The sequence below is a fragment of the Poecilia reticulata genome, linkage group LG8 (genome assembly GCF_000633615.1).
Source record: "Poecilia reticulata strain Guanapo linkage group LG8, Guppy_female_1.0+MT, whole genome shotgun sequence".
In the NCBI taxonomy this organism is placed as follows: Eukaryota; Metazoa; Chordata; class Actinopteri; order Cyprinodontiformes; family Poeciliidae; genus Poecilia; species Poecilia reticulata.
The window spans coordinates 26,510,816-26,526,132 of record NC_024338.1 but is presented as its reverse complement, the minus strand read 5'-3'; the positions used below and the strand labels follow the sequence as shown (position 1 = coordinate 26,526,132).

The 15,317-nt window shown below is 40.0% G+C and overlaps 3 protein-coding genes across 3 annotated transcripts; all 3 read right to left on the bottom strand.

The window, feature by feature from the left end:
* Positions 1–92: 92 nt before the first annotated feature.
* On the bottom strand, positions 93–4,378 carry cnp (2'',3''-cyclic nucleotide 3'' phosphodiesterase). Its single transcript, XM_008417071.2, has 4 exons — positions 4,261–4,378; positions 1,690–3,084; positions 1,470–1,597; positions 93–1,381 (listed from the first exon to the last, which is right to left on the bottom strand). The coding sequence occupies exons 2-4, from the start codon at positions 3,056–3,058 to the stop codon at positions 917–919; spliced, it is 1,962 nt and encodes a 653-aa protein (XP_008415293.1). The 5' UTR covers positions 3,059–3,084; positions 4,261–4,378; the 3' UTR covers positions 93–916.
* A 1,709-nt stretch (positions 4,379–6,087) lies between these two features.
* On the bottom strand, positions 6,088–10,369 carry odad4 (outer dynein arm docking complex subunit 4). Its single transcript, XM_008417069.2, has 11 exons — positions 10,190–10,369; positions 9,974–10,105; positions 9,713–9,866; positions 9,549–9,610; positions 8,407–8,551; positions 8,015–8,224; positions 7,714–7,921; positions 7,527–7,613; positions 7,247–7,443; positions 6,981–7,081; positions 6,088–6,891 (listed from the first exon to the last, which is right to left on the bottom strand). Exons 1-11 carry the CDS (start codon positions 10,316–10,318, stop codon positions 6,751–6,753), a joined length of 1,566 nt encoding a protein of 521 aa, XP_008415291.1. The 5' UTR covers positions 10,319–10,369; the 3' UTR covers positions 6,088–6,750.
* Positions 10,370–10,522: 153 nt separating this feature from the next.
* dnajc7 (DnaJ (Hsp40) homolog, subfamily C, member 7) lies at positions 10,523–15,314 on the bottom strand. The gene is made up of 12 exons (XM_008417068.1): positions 15,240–15,314; positions 14,878–14,991; positions 14,536–14,610; positions 13,956–14,074; positions 13,635–13,788; positions 13,318–13,482; positions 12,798–12,889; positions 12,590–12,663; positions 12,329–12,475; positions 12,086–12,238; positions 11,903–11,965; positions 10,523–11,803 (listed from the first exon to the last, which is right to left on the bottom strand). The coding sequence occupies exons 1-12, from the start codon at positions 15,312–15,314 to the stop codon at positions 11,766–11,768; spliced, it is 1,269 nt and encodes a 422-aa protein (XP_008415290.1). The 3' UTR covers positions 10,523–11,765.
* Positions 15,315–15,317: the final 3 nt, after the last annotated feature.

The following is a 15,317-nucleotide window of genomic DNA, read 5'->3' as shown; positions in this document are numbered from 1 at the left end:
TTTCAACTGCAAGTGCATAAAGTACATTTTCATCTGCTGGTAAAAGTGTCCAGTCTGTGAGGGATAAAAATCCATTAACTGCACTCAGACTGTTACAGCAAAGCATGTTTCTCTTTATTGAGTGTACAAAACAAGTGCAAAAATAGTGATTCATAAGAGCTACACAAAGTAGGACTTTAGGAAAATTACAGTTACAGCCTACAAACCAAAGAGCAGGACATGGAAGTACTCTTCAAAAGAGGATTGCGCAGTAGAAAAGATTGCAAAACATTGGCTTAGATTCACAGCATTTCATAAGCAACAAATGCAAGCTGCTGAAAAAAAAAAAAAAAAAAAGCCAACTTTATCAGCATTCTCCCTCTGAAGGCTAGCACAGGCCAGAGATTTACAAGGAAGACTCTCTACAACTGACATTGAATCCAACACTTAATATGCAACTTTGGTCCAGAAGCTAATCACCATTACTTCCTAAGCTGCACAAACACACATACTGTAGAATTATGAAACTACAGCAAAGGAAACAGAGCTATGTTTAGCACATTAATCCAGTAATTTATGGAAAACAAACCAGCGATGCATGCAATCAGTATCTAGTGTGAACATTGGCCTATGTAGAAGAAAGCCTAGGTTTTTAAATACACTGTGGGGCTGTGGAAGGAGGCTATCCTAGGAGAAACTGCAGCTAACAGGACAGTGTGATGAAAAAAAAAAAAAATACTGAACCAATAACATGCCTAACTCCATCTAAGGCATCTTGGGTTGTGGGTGCAAATCAACATTATAAAGGCACATCATTTGTGGATTTAGGGTGGCTACAACTGAAGCCCTAAATGCTGCACAAAAACAAACACCAATCTTTCACAAAGTAAGCCTAAGTTTTAATTCACAAGCCACACCCCCTGACAACCGTTTCCATCTACAGAATAGCACACTTCTTCGCCTTTTTCTTTTCTGGTTCTCTTTTAGGCGACTGCTGCTGCTCCTCCTGCTCCTTGCGTCCGTAGAAGCTGGAGAAGCAAGCCGCAGCACAAATTGGCTCTCTGAGGTCGAGCATCCACCTTCCTTCACCGTAGTATCGCAGCGAGCCGAGCTCCATCTCTTCGACCACCTCGCCTGTAGGCAGGGTTAGGATTTGGAGCAGATCTAAGCCCGTTTGAACCGGCTCCACATCCTTCGCACAACCCAGCGTAATGTGGGCACGGCTTCCGACAGGCAGTGCCGCGGATCCGGGAACATCTGCCTCCGACTCCTTTTCTGTATCCGCTGGCCAAAGCTTGAGCTGCTCATCGGTGAGGCACACTCTGGCACCAACGGTGCGAGGGGTGACGAAGAGAGCCGTCAGCGACAGCTCGAACACAGAGCCGTAGCACTTCTTAACCACCTGGAGCATTCGCAAGGAAAGTAGCACAAGATTAACGCCAAACACAAATATTTCTCGCAGTTATATGGAGTTAAAAGTTGTTTCTTACTGGATTCTTTGCATACTCGCTCGCACCGTCTGCTTTCCCATAGTCGCAGAACTTTGTAGTGCAGTGGAGGATCCCCTTGGTCTCAAAGTACTGCTCCAGATCCACCTCCTTCTCAGGTTGTTCTGTGACTGAAATTCAGAAAAAAACAATTTTATTTAAAATTAAAAAAAATAAAAACACCAAAAATAATCATCTTAAAGCCAGTTTTCCTGACACTCACAGTCAGCAATGTGGTTTTTGAAGCCTTCCAGGGTGTCCAATGTTTTCAAGAAGTCCATTGCTGTGCACCCGACCTTGTCCTGTACTGAGGAGAAAAGAAACCAGCCGAAATAAAGAGGAAGGGATGTTTCATTGAGTGGACCCTTCATTGCATCCAGGTGGGCCTCCTCTAGTCCACGGCCAGTCTTCTTTTTCAGCTGACTCAAGTCTCTGCTCCATTCGGTTTGCGGCTCCAAGAAGATGGCGACAAGATTGTGTTCTTCTGCAATCTCTCCCAGGCGGGCGAGCCGATCGTGGGTGTGGTTGGTATCATCCACCACGATCAGCACAGAGGACGCCGCCCCGTCACAGCAGCGAGCCACTACAGCATCATCCAGAGCTTTGTACCCTTCAGCAGAGGGATTTTCAGGCTTTATGTTGTGGTCATCAGCACAGAACACGGAACACTGGTCTTTGTAGGCGTCTGCTATGGCGCGTGCCAAAAAGCTTTTGCCGCTTCCAGGAAGGCCCCTGAGGACAATAAGCGTGCGAGAAATTCGTAGGGCATCTTTCGTTTCCTCGTGTTCCAGGAGGGCAAAAGAAAGCGAGTTGGGAGCAGGAACAGGATCTTCTTCCTTTTGAGGCTCTGGTTCTTTCTGCACAGATTTAACAGCTTCAGCTTCTACCGTCAGTTCCTCAGGAATAGCAGATTCAGACTTGCCAGATTCCTTCTGGGTCGGGGCAGGTTCCCCACTTTCGCCCAATTGCACTTTCTCCATTGCTGCTGCTGCTGCCTCTGCCAACTTCTCAGGTGAAGCTTCAGTCACCACAACCGTTTCGGCAATTGCTTCTTTTTCCATCTTTGTCTCCACTGCGGTGGGCATTTCATCCTCAGTCTTTGCTTGTTCTGGTTCCGTCTCTTTGCTGGGTGTCTGGGTTTCAATTGGCTTCTCCACAGCTGGTTCGGGTACAGTTTTCTGTTGTGGTAGAGATTCTGCTGGTTTCTCTGGCTCTGGTCCAGGGGTGGTCTCTGCCAGATGGACTTGCACAGGCTCTGCAATATTCTCTTGCACAGGTTGCTGTTCTAAAACTGCAGCTGGGTCAGAGACCTTTACCGATGACTCAGCTGATTCTACTGGTGCCGCTGCACGGGGCACCGACTCCTCTTCTGGCTTTTCCATGTTGCCTTCTTTATTTTCCTGCGTCACATTTTCTACCACAACTGGCTTTTCTGATTCTTGGCTTTTCACCACCAGCTGGTCAACTACCTCCACAGCAGCTGGTGGATTCTCAGGCTCTGTGGGTTGCACCATTGCTTCTTGTTCCATTACCATCTCCTCTTGATTTTGAGTTGCTGGCACATCTAAAACCTCTCTTTTGTCTGTATCCATGATTGGTTTTGCAAACAACCAGGTACCTTAAAGACATAAATAAAATCAAAGCATTTAGGTTTACACAACATTTGGAAATGAAATTCATTCATGTAGGGATAATCAAGGAAACGACCTAAATGACAAAGTAACTGAATATGGTTATAATGTTAGTTCTGCAAGTAAATTCATTGGTAAAACAGGAAGTTACTCAGTATCAGAGTTTTAGTGAAGTAATACAGATAAATAGCTTTTATAATTCAAACCTTGAGAGGCCGTGCAATTATGTAGAATAATATTTCATACACACTTCAATACAACCTCAAAGCTAAGTTTTGCTTTATTGTGGCCTTTTTCGGTTCAGTTTCGCATGCGGGAGAACTGAAAGCACCAAATTAGTTATTCAAATTTATATTTACATTTATGCAAGTCAGTAAGTCCTTAGCTGAACGGTTCAGAGAAAGAAAGAATGCCTACCGAGTTTGCACAGAAACGTAGGCTGCCTGAAACCTTACCAGCGAACAGACAATGGCTAATTAAAGAAACGTGGCATTAATTAAAACAAACTGGACAGCTTTAGCCGAGTTTAGCTTTACGACGCCAATGGAAAGTATATGGTAAACTGTATTGAGGCAACCAGAAAGAGGAAGAGTTAAACTGAAGTGAATGCAACAACAAAGCAATTGCCTAACGTCAATCCCCAGGTTTTCCCCCAAAACGAACAAACGACTAAATTGAAGACAAATACAGAACGATGCAGTTTTTTTTTTTTTCGGTAGAGTAGCAGAAATGGCTAAAGTTACCCTTTTGTTTAAACTGTAAACCAAACCACACATCTGTTTTGAGCATAAAGCATTGTCGTTTTTAATATTAAATGTCGGAGACGGCATCAAAATGAAGTTAAATGCTTATTTAAACAGTCAAAACTGGTAGGTTGTAGACTTAAAAAGCTTTAAGGAACACGTTTTGGTCAGGCAGACGGGGAGTGGCGTGCACCCTCACATTAGCACGCCAGACAAAAACAGTTTAACCCCCCCACCCACCCCACCTCTTCATTAATCTGCCTGGAACATCACCAGCACCATATTTTAACAGTAAACCGACGATAAGTCAAACTGTTGTATCTAAACATTTCTACAAAAAAAAAAAAAAGAAGTGGCTTTTTTTTCCTTTTCTTTTTAAAAACATAAACTGCGGATATTTTAGCTAACATGCCAGCTTACCAGAAACGCTGCAGTGAAGCCAACTGTAGTGCTGACCACGCGTTTCCCCCTTCTGAGCACAATGACACGGCAGCGTTGGACCCTGACACGAACACGCTCGTCTCTTCAAGGGGGGGAAAAAAAGAGAAAGAAACGGAAACTCCCGGGAACGCGCAAATGGGCGTGTCCTTGGCCACGCCCCTCTGGACCGGAAGAACAGTGAATTTTATCCATCCATGATCATTTTACTGGGGTTAGTTTAATCCGCAGTCTAAATTATAATTTAAAGAACATGTTGTGCATTTCGGTAATATGAGAAAAATATAACTTCACCACACACATTTTTTTTGAGGTAATAAAATATAATTGACAAAATTAACCATTAAAAAAAAGAGTTTTAATACAGAAACGGTACACTTTGCATAATCACAGGGAAAATTGCTGGTTGGGTTGTCCATGCCAAAGGTAGCCAACCAAAGGACTTGACAGAGTCTCAGAATATTATTAGTATGTTGAGAGGAAGAAAACAAAGTGGCAGAAAAAAACAAAGCCAGCTCAAGAATATGAAAGAGATGGTGGTTGCAGTCTGATTTAAGAGCCATTACTCAGAGGTATCCAGGACGGTCTACAGCTGTTACCTGTAAGAAGCATCTGAAAAGGGAAGGGCTGTTGCTGAGAGATCCAAAGTTGTCTTTTCAGATGAAAGTTAATTTTGCATTTTATTTTGAGTCCCTAACCCTGGAAAAAGAGTGGTGAGGCACACATGGCTTGAGGTCCTGTCGGAAGTTTCCACATTCATTGGTGATTTGGGAATCATATAATTTGCTGGTTTTGGTCCACTGTGTTTTTCAAAGTTTTCTCTTTGGGCAACCATGTACCAGGAAATGGTAAATGTGTCCTTTTTGTGGAGAGGCTGATGTAACTTCAACCACATCGATGCAGTAATTCATGCAAAACAAGCTCTAACCAAGACTGCACAGACTGTACAGTACATGGAAATGCCTTTCAGTGGGTCAACATTTCTGTATGTAGAATTCAAATTCCAAGAAGAAAAACAAAAAAACCTGAACCTGCATGAGTTTCCTCTTTTGGACTGAATTACTGAATAAAGTAGCTCTTTAGAACTAGGTCAATCAGAACAAAATACTTTCCATCGTAGTTCTCTTTTAGTTGAGTATTTGGTTTTTAGCTTACCGTAACTTCTCTTAAAACGTGTTTAAAAAGAAATCCAGCAGAATACAACTAATCACAAATGAGTTTTATTTTGATACATTTTAAAATTTGTGCGTTCTTGTGCATCTTATACACTGTTTCTGCTAGTCTGTAGTACTCTCTGTCATTTATACAGCAGTTTATACAGCAGTTGTCAGTAATATAAATGCTGTTATCTCATATGCAAAGCTAAAGATGTAAAATACAGCTCTTCTTATAAGTCTATCTCGCTGACACAAAGGACAGTTATTCTGGATACATACAAGGCCGTTTCTGTATTGAGCTCTGTATTTAGGTTTGGTTGTATAACACAATGTTAACAAAAAAGTGAAGTATTTCAACTTAGTGTGTAATTTCTATTCTTTTGTCAGTGCACTGTGCTACCAGTTGCTTTTGTGGAAACATGTTGTGCAAGTTTTTTTTTTTATAAGTTTATTTTTATTTGTTGTGTATTATCTTTGTTTTTTATGCCTATGTTACATGAGTCAATAAACTCAGAAACTTTTATTTTATTAAAATAAGTTTTATCACAGATCCTTTCTCCCAGCAGCTGTAGAGATTCTACAAACATTCCTACAATTATTTGCACACTTTTCCATATTCTTGTTTAGTAGTCTGTCATTGTTGCACAAATGTAGTTTGTAAAGTTCTTTAATGAGTTTGTACATATCATAGAATCAGGCTACCGTGTTATTAATTTGACATATGTATCTCAATGCTTCCATTTCCCTGTCACTTTGATGCCAGTACAACTGAATTCCCCTAGTGAGAGGCAATAAGAAGCATTTCTAGTCTAATTTATGTAAATTACACCATTGGTATCTCAAAGCAGAGGGGAAAGCTGGCACAAGCAGTGAACCATTCAGCCTGGCTCTATCTACTCAAGACCAAAAATATGGGAAAAAAAGGGAAAAATATACTTCTTATAAACTATTTTTATCTTTTCCTAATGTTCATGGAGCAAAAAGGAAACCTAGAACAAACCAAGTCACTTAAAATACAAATGATGAAAAGAATAGCATCAGTCTCCCAGACATTTCTATTTAGACAATAATCTCCAATACTTTACAGAGATGTTACACAAAAAGAAATTAATATAAGGAGAACTTCCCTATAAATCCCAATGAGCTGGGGGTCAAATTAACCTTTTGAGCACTTCTCAATCAGGAACGATGCTCAGTGTCCAGTCTGATATCCTCACCGAATACAGTGCTTGACGAAGCTTTATTATTGATGACAGGATTGTGAGCCCTATATTCCCAACATGACCAGAACAGTTCAATAATCACCACACTTTCCTCATTCTAGGGTCTCTGGTTTCTCACTGGCATCCTCCACCTCCTCCTGCTCCTCCTCCTCCTCTTCACTCTCCTCTTCATTTTCCTCATTTTGTGAGGGATGTTGCTGTTTTTGTAGCTGTTCCTTTGTGTCATCAAGTGCCTAAAAGGAAAACAGTTGTCTAGTCAGAGATAAAAAAAAAATGCTTTTAAATAAAATTAAGACAGAAAACATAAGTTGACAAAAGAAACCTTTTGGATCGCATTCAGTGCCATGACATCATTCTCAAGTTCAGCAAAGTTCAAAGCTTTCTCAAAGAAAGATACAGATGATTCTAAGTTTCCCAGTTTCACTAAAACAGCAGAAAAAAAGAAAGAACACAATGTGACATCGCTTTAAACCATCACGCAAGGATTAAATCGACAGCATTAGCGCTTTTATTAGTTTAAAAAAAAAAGTCCTCGAATCTGGAAATTACTCGAAATACTCAAAATATTAAACAAAAAAMCGGAATTACATTCAGACTGTCCRACCAAAACGGTGGCTCTTAACTGCCACATGTCGTCAAACATTTCCTCAGCCACAGCAATGGAACGTAGACCGTAGCCTTTGGCTTTTTCTGGATTATTGAGCTCTAGATAACAACAGCCGATCTCATGCAGCATCCAGGTATTCTCCAAACCTTCGTGAATATAAGGAATCCTCTCTTCCCAGCTGAATCATGACAAAAAGAAATGCAGAAGAAACTGAATTTAGATGTTTTTAGAAGCACAGTGTGCAATGTGTTCTATACTTACAACTCTATGGCTTTTGCAAACTGTTTAATTTCGGCATAGATGCAACCTATGTTGGCCAGAGCCCTGGATGTTGCATCTGGAACATCGCTGTGTATAATAAGAAAGATGAATACACAATTGGAGTCTTTCAAAAAAAAAGAAAAAAAAGCTGTGTTAACTCAAATTGTTTGGTTCTTCAGCTTCTCACCACAGTCTAGACAAATTCAGGTCGTTCTCGTGATACTCCATTGCTTTATCAAGGTCTCCCAAGTCAAAAAAAGCATTTCCCATGCAACTATGCAGAAAGCACATTATCTCATCTTTAATAGGGCAGTCTTTATCTGTCAATCCTTGAACTGTCTTGATTACGTCTTCTGTCTTGGAAAGACTGGCTTTTACATTCCCTGCAGCCAGAGCTGGAATGACAGATGAAAACCAAAATAATTTTACACACATACAAAAAAGAAACACGATGGTGAGCTACCGGTTGAACAAGAAGTATATCGTACAACGAGTGATCTCGTCAAAGCTCTTTATGAGATACCGAGCCTTYCGAGTGTTTAAGCTCGGTTTGGGCGGTTTGGGCTGACGGCTCGTCTCTTTGGGGGAAATCGGTTTCTCTTGGCTCCAGAAGTCAGCACAGTGATTGAGAGACGTGATGCAGTTCTTAAGGAGGTCTCCCATTCGTTCTCCATTCTTCGTCACTCCCTTAGTCAAATCTGAGTAGGATTGTACAAAAGCTTTAAAAGAATGTCGTTAAAAGGTGAAACATAAATGAAATTCAATGTGAAGAAAATATAAAAGTGGAAGAAAGTGCTACATGTGGGCCAACAAAGGACTGACTTCTCCATAAAATAACAAGTAGACAAATGCAAATGATAGTAGGTAGGCAGAKTTGCACCTTCATCTTTCAGAAGCTTCTCTAGAAATCCCTTGTGTTCGTAAAACCCTCCCAGTAGATGTCTGGTGGTCCTCTCATACTTCATGGCCACTGGAGGCCTATCTTTTTTTGTCAGATTTTTAACAACAGCAATCGGCTTCTTCCTCTTTACCAGCCATTTATTGAAAAACAAAAAGGTAGGAAAATTAGTTTAAGCACAGATAACACAAAAGTCTCACACCATTCCCATCTAAAAGAACTGACTTCTATTAGTATAGGGAAGGCTGTTGGACAAATTAGACACTAGAAAATAAGAAAATAATGTTGAGAGTCATGTGTTTGCAACAGAAACAACCGAAAACTAGAACTGCAATCAGTTATGGGTTCCTTGCCCGACTGCAAGGTCCCTAGCCAGGTCGGGCAATTCTAGATTGTCAAAGGATTTTGGAAGATAGATATTAGTGATTAGAGATTTGCAAGTTGATATATCCTGGAGGTGGATGTTGAAAAAAACTAGMTAGTCAATRTCTAGCTAGTTGTTGAAAAAATAGCTAAACATTGTCAATATTGYGTTTGTAGTTGGTGGCACAAAGGAAATTGTGGCATTTTTTTATGGCTTCAAAATTACGGGCAATTTAATACGAGCATTGTGCTAGATTTTATTTGGCTCAGAGTTRATCATAGGGGGCGAGACTGGTTTTGGCTAATGCAATTTTTATGGCTCTCCGGTGAAAAATATTCCAGACAAACAACTTTTGCACATTGTTTCTTGTGTTGCTCCGCTGGGTGCAGGTGAACGGCCATGCTTTACATTGGCCATCCGTTCCCGCGGGCTTGGAACCCTAAATATTAAGATATTAGTAACAAATAACAGGGTAGATTTTTCCATTTATGCATATTCTCAAAACAACACTGAACTGATCATTTCATGTTGCACAATGCAGAAGGTCTTCAGGAATCATTTGGAAATGACAAGGGATGAAAATGTGTTACATACCAAAGATGCAGTTAAGGCCAGATGTATTGTGCACATCCTACTATGATGAACTGATTACATATACATTAATAAGGTTTTACTGATGAGGCTAAAGTGATACCAAATAAGGTCAGTTGACACAATATGTTAGGATCAGGACAAAATGCGAGATAATAAAAACCCTTACGCTAATCTCTTCTTCAAGATATGACAGGTCTCCCATAACTTCCGGTTTGATATAGGAACTACCTGTAGAAAAGTAGAGATATTCAAGAAGTTTATAATTTTAGTCAAATTAATATTTTTACTAAAATTATTCCAGAGAAACTAAAGTAAACAGTCACCACTCACTGCCAACAGAGCCGATTATTGCCTCCTCTGCCTTATTGATCCCAAGCCTCCATCCTACCATTTGTGGACGAAGCTTTAGTCCTCTGCGGTAAAAAACCAGGGCAAATTCAAATTCACCTAAGTAATATAAAGCTTCTGCTTTTTGGTACACTCCCTGAAAAAGAGAGAGMGGAGAAACATCACCCGGTTAAAGAAGGCTTCAAAGTTGAACAAAAATACAGAAAACGCACGTCATGTTTGATTATTATAGCAAAAGTTTACCTCAGGAAAAAGTGGGTCCTCYGCGAGTGACGCTTCAGCATCCATGAGAGCATTTCTAAACTGGCCCAACTGAATGTAACACTTTGACCGAGACACATAGCATCTCTTCTCCTTAGGAGTCAACTCAACGGCCTAAACAAACACAAAAACTGGGTTATTTTTCAAACACTTCTTGAGGAGAGGAGTTAGCATTAGCAGACTCAATATTTCCCTTACCGCAGTAAAGCTGTTGAGAGCTTGTTTATAATTTCTTTTGCGATACTTCCACTCACCGTCAGCCCTTAAGGCTGAAGTTTTACTCTGTAAAATTTCCTCTTCGGTGTAGTGCTTTTTTTTGGTTGCCATTTTGACGCCTTTAAGTCAGTAAAGGCGTCAATAAACGGAAAGTGAAAAGAAAATGTATCCTAGCAACCACAAACAAGTGTGAGGAAAAAGGCGCCCCCTGGTGGCCTTTTTCCCTATTTATTGCTACACCAACCTTAATGATTATAGCGTTCGCTGACTTGATCATTTAACTATCATTATGGGAAAATAAAGAAGAAAACAATATCGGGGAAACTAGGAGAAGGTAAACTTTATTGATACAGCTGATGCCTTTCCAAAGGTAAAGAAAGGCTGGTTTCCAGAGGGCAAAGATGAGGAGAGACTTCTTTTTTCAAATCAGGAAGAAACAAAAATTTGCCAGGTTTCAAATATTTCWCAGAGTCCGACTGTCCAAGTCAACAATAAAACATTTGCAATTTAATATTACATCTTGCTTTGAGCAAAACTAGATGGCTTGGATCAAACTCCAATAACAAAGGCAGAATGAGCCGTTTAAGCAGACTTCATGCAAACCTAGCAAATCAATTATCTTCTTGCAGAAAGGCTCCATGTTTCCTTTTTTCAAACAGAAGTGTCTTCATCTCATACTGACAGTTTGACAGCAAATTTACAATAAATATAGATATGAAAATAAAAAAGAAAACTGAAAAACTTTAACATCACAAATTAACACTTTACATTCCAGTAAAATGTACAATGCAGCAAGCTCAGAATGGCAACACCAAAAATAAAACCCGTGACGACAAAGGGAGGGGTGACTCAGCCAGCAACAAAGCTGCCACTGCTGTCCTCGCCGTCATCTCTCTAGTGTGCTTTGGCCATGCCATTTGTGTAGGTCAAGAGCTCCAGCTGTTTTCTGCTTCAAAAAAAAAAAAAAAAAAGAGATCATCTGCCGCCTCATAGCCTACAAAGTGACGAGGAAGTGGGGTTTTAATGTGAATTTGTAGCAGCCTGCTGTCATGTTCTTTGGAACGAGAGGGAGATGGGGCTTGCTCAGTGATTTTCCTCAGAAAACATTGATCAAGTTACCAAGTTTCATAGAGAATACTCCCTCAGCAGAAAAATGGGCAAAAATAACCGCTTGCTGTGACGTAATGTTGCATCTCAACATTTTCTCCCAGGATGACATTTCAAGCTCTGACACAATTACCGCACGATTTCTCCGTCAAAGCTCCGCAGATTATCTGGACCGTTGTTGGTAGCCGTTACTGATTTTTGAGTTTGTTTTATTCTGGAAGAAAAAACAACAACAAAAACCAGTAGGWATAATCAATCGGAGTCACCTTGGTGTCCTTGGTGCTGCAAATCATTCACGGCGTGTGGTCATTGGGTTGCATTCATTCAGTCAATGGCATAGACAGGAATAATCTGACTTGTAGTCAGTCATTAAATACAGATGGTGGGTAGTGGGGTTGACATTGTAGAAAAGTCCTGATGTTGTTGCTGTTTAYGCAGACACCACCTCMAATTAACCAAACTGGAAGAAGAAGTTTCCTGGTCCAGATGCTGATAAGCAACCAGAAACAAGTTTGCACTTAGCATAAAAATCATTTTGATGTGCAAAAAACACATTTTACGCCAGGAGAACAGATTTTCTTCAATTACCTTCGAAGCTAAAACCCCCTGGTCCTCCAAAGAATGCCTTGAAAATGTTGTTGGCATCAAAGTCTGGAAGAAAAAAAAAAAGAAGACAAAAAGCAATAAACAACAGCTTCGCTTTAAGTCTTCTCATTTCAATCTGTTCACCTATAAGGCCTCACCGCTGTTAACTCCCCCCCCGGTACTAACCTCCCATGTTCATGCCGTCATCCTCCAGGTCCTGGCCGCTGTCGTAGCGAGCCTTTTTCTTTGAGTCTGAAAGCACGCTGAAAGCCTCACCCACTTCCTTAAACTTTTTCTCCTCTTCTTTCTGCACCTCAGTACTAGCACTGCTATGACGGTCTGAAACAAACAAAAAAAAGAGACGTCATCGTCTTATAAGGTGTAGTCTGCACCTGAAAGATTTTTTTCTTTTTTTTTAGCTTTCAGTACCTGGGTGATGTAAAAGTGCACGTTTGCGGTACCCTTTTTTGATCTCCTCCTCTGTGGCGTTCTTATCCACTCCGAGTATCTTGTAGTAATCTTTCCGCTTGCTTTTCTTTAACTCCAGTTGAGCCGTTTTGAGGAGATGTTTATGTTCTACAAAATAATAATAATAATAATAAAAAAAAAAAACAAACATACTTATTTAACCATATGATAAAATAAGCAAACAATCTGTGCTTTTTAGATGTTATACATTTAGAATCTTACCTTTTGTCTTTTCTGTCTGGTAGACCTTCTCATAATCCCTCACTCCCTCTTCATACTGCTCTGTGTCCATGTAGCTGAAACAAAATCTTACTTGTTTACCCGCATAAAGCAATAAGCTGCCACTCAGTTTGTAATGAGGTCAGAAATTTGAAACGCAATATATTTCATGTGCTTCTGATCACGACCGAGTTAAAAGTTGAGGACATACCACTGAGCTCTCCTTAAATAGGCCTTGATGTAGGTCTCATCCAGCTTAATGGCCTTTGTGCAGTCTTCAATGGATTGTTCTAGTTTCTTCAGCTGCAGAAGAAAGAGAAAGAAAGAAGAGCCTGATAATAAGCCCATGACTCAAGTCTAGTTAATGTGCAAATTGATAGAACATGGCATGAATACTAAACAGAAGCAGAACCTGAGTGTGAATTAGGATCATAGACTTACAGAAACATCCATAAGCTTTTCACATTTTATCACGTTACAGGATACAGGATGCAAGGTTTTATTTTATTTTACAAATACAAATCTGAAAATGTGTCTGAATCTGATTATTAAACATTATACTATAGCTGAGGCTGTATAAAACTTTTTGTAACGTCAGATTTCATTTTACAATTATGAGACAAAAGATTTAATGTTTGTGGCCGTAGCGATAGAACAAGTGAAAACATTTAGGGAGTATAAACATTTTTAAAGGTGCTGTATTTTTTGATGATTGTCCAGGTGTTGCTGACCTTGGATCCAACTGTGGCTCTGTTGCAGAACAGCTTGGCATTAGTCTTGATGTTGTTTGGGTCTATTGTTAGGGCCTCTGAGTACAAATCATAAGCTGCCTCAAAGTTGCCGTCTTTGAAGGCCTTGTTCCCTTCTTCTTTCTTGGCTTTTAACGCTTTGGCATTCTGGAAAGTCAAGACCACAAATTAGCCATAAAAGACACAGTGATGGTAAAATTGAACTCTAAATAGGTTAAAGAAATTTCACTTGTATAGCTAAATGTCTTCATTAAAACAGATAATGAATACTGACAGAAATCTTCTGCTTAGTTACTCACTCTACAYGCGAGTCKGGCCTTGTCGTGGTCAGGAGCCATACGCAGGGCCTGGACGAAGAACTGAACAGCCTTATCAATGCAGTCCTCATAATACAGACAGAGACCGCGCACGTAAAGAGCGTCAGCGTTGGTGGAGTCCATTCGGAGTATGTCACTGTGAAGAAACAGAAGGAAATATAGCAAAACAAACAAAAAAAAAAGTTACAAGAAAAAAAAATCTAGATTTTCCACGTTGTTGCAGTAACTCCCTAAAAAAAAAACCCAAACAAACAAACAAAACAAAAAAAATCACAAAAATTGAATTTTTTTCTTATCTCTCACCTGGCGACAGACTGAGCCTCTGGGTATCGTCCCAGTAAGGCTAAACATTCTGCCTTCAAAATCTTGAACTTGTGACAAGCTGACGCACACTCCAAGGCACGGTCCATGCAAAACACAACCTAAAAGAAAACACACAGCATTTACCTTCTTTGGTTTTTCCTGACAGCTTCTTGTAAACATGCATCTCAAATTCATTAGCTACATTAATTACACACAAAATGATACATTAGTCTTTGTGCACGTCAAAAGTCAGAATAGTCGTCTCCCAGAAACTTTTAGAGAACTTCCTGCTTTTCTTCTGCTGACAAGCTTTAAGGATATGTTGATCTGCCCAGCAGGACTTGTCACCCTACTAATACCTGCTTTAATGGTYGTGACATCACTGTGCTTTACTTTCGAAATTGATTTTTTATTGGCCTTATGCAGTATAAGAAAAAAAAAAAAAAAGGTTTTCATTTGCTGTTAAATGTGATAATCAACATAAACAGAAGATGTTGCTAGAAATATATCACTGTGTGTGTAATGAATCTTTTGGAAAACGTTTCATAGAGRACTAAAAATAATCCAGGAAGAAGCTTACCATTCTGAAGTCTCTCTTTTCAAATCCAATCTCTGCCATTCTCTCATATTCAAGGATGGACTCTGCATTCTTTAGCTGCAAAATATGATTCTTAGCCTTAAGTAACAACGTGGAAGACTCGCATTAGCAACAAAACAATAACCAGTCACTTTCTGCGCCATCTGYTTTTAAAACCAGTWTGACATGAGCAGGGCTACTTCAGGAAATAACTCGACTTTAACTCAATGACTGCTAAGTGAGAACCAGCTCCACTCTTYGCATCTGGTCTGATCAGAATGTTTTACTGGTGGATAATCATGTAAAAGTTGTCAGGTGAAACTCTAAAGCCAAGGACGTGCTCACCTCCTGCTGGGCTTGGCTGTTATCTGGCTCCAGTTCCAGAACTTTCTGGAAACAGCGGCTGGCTGCCATAGAATTTCCAAGTGAGAGGTGGCACTTGCCCTCTCGCAGATGTCCCTGCAAACAGGAGAGGCAAAGCTAACTGTCTAAAAAACATTAACGTCTCCGAAAATTCTATGAAAGGCATTCTGTGTTAAATTCGTTGATGCATGCTAATGCAGGAACTTATTTTTTAAGTGGTTAGATGCATTGCAATACTAGTACAAAAGGAAATGTTCAGAGTTCACGTTTACAACAAAATACTATTTTTTAAGGTTATATGCAACTGAAGTAATTTCACAGTAGTCTCATTTCGTCCAGCTTACTTTCATAAAGCTGTTGTCTAGTCGCACTGCTTGCTGGGAGTCCTCCAAAGCCTCCCTGTACCGGCACAGCATCATCAG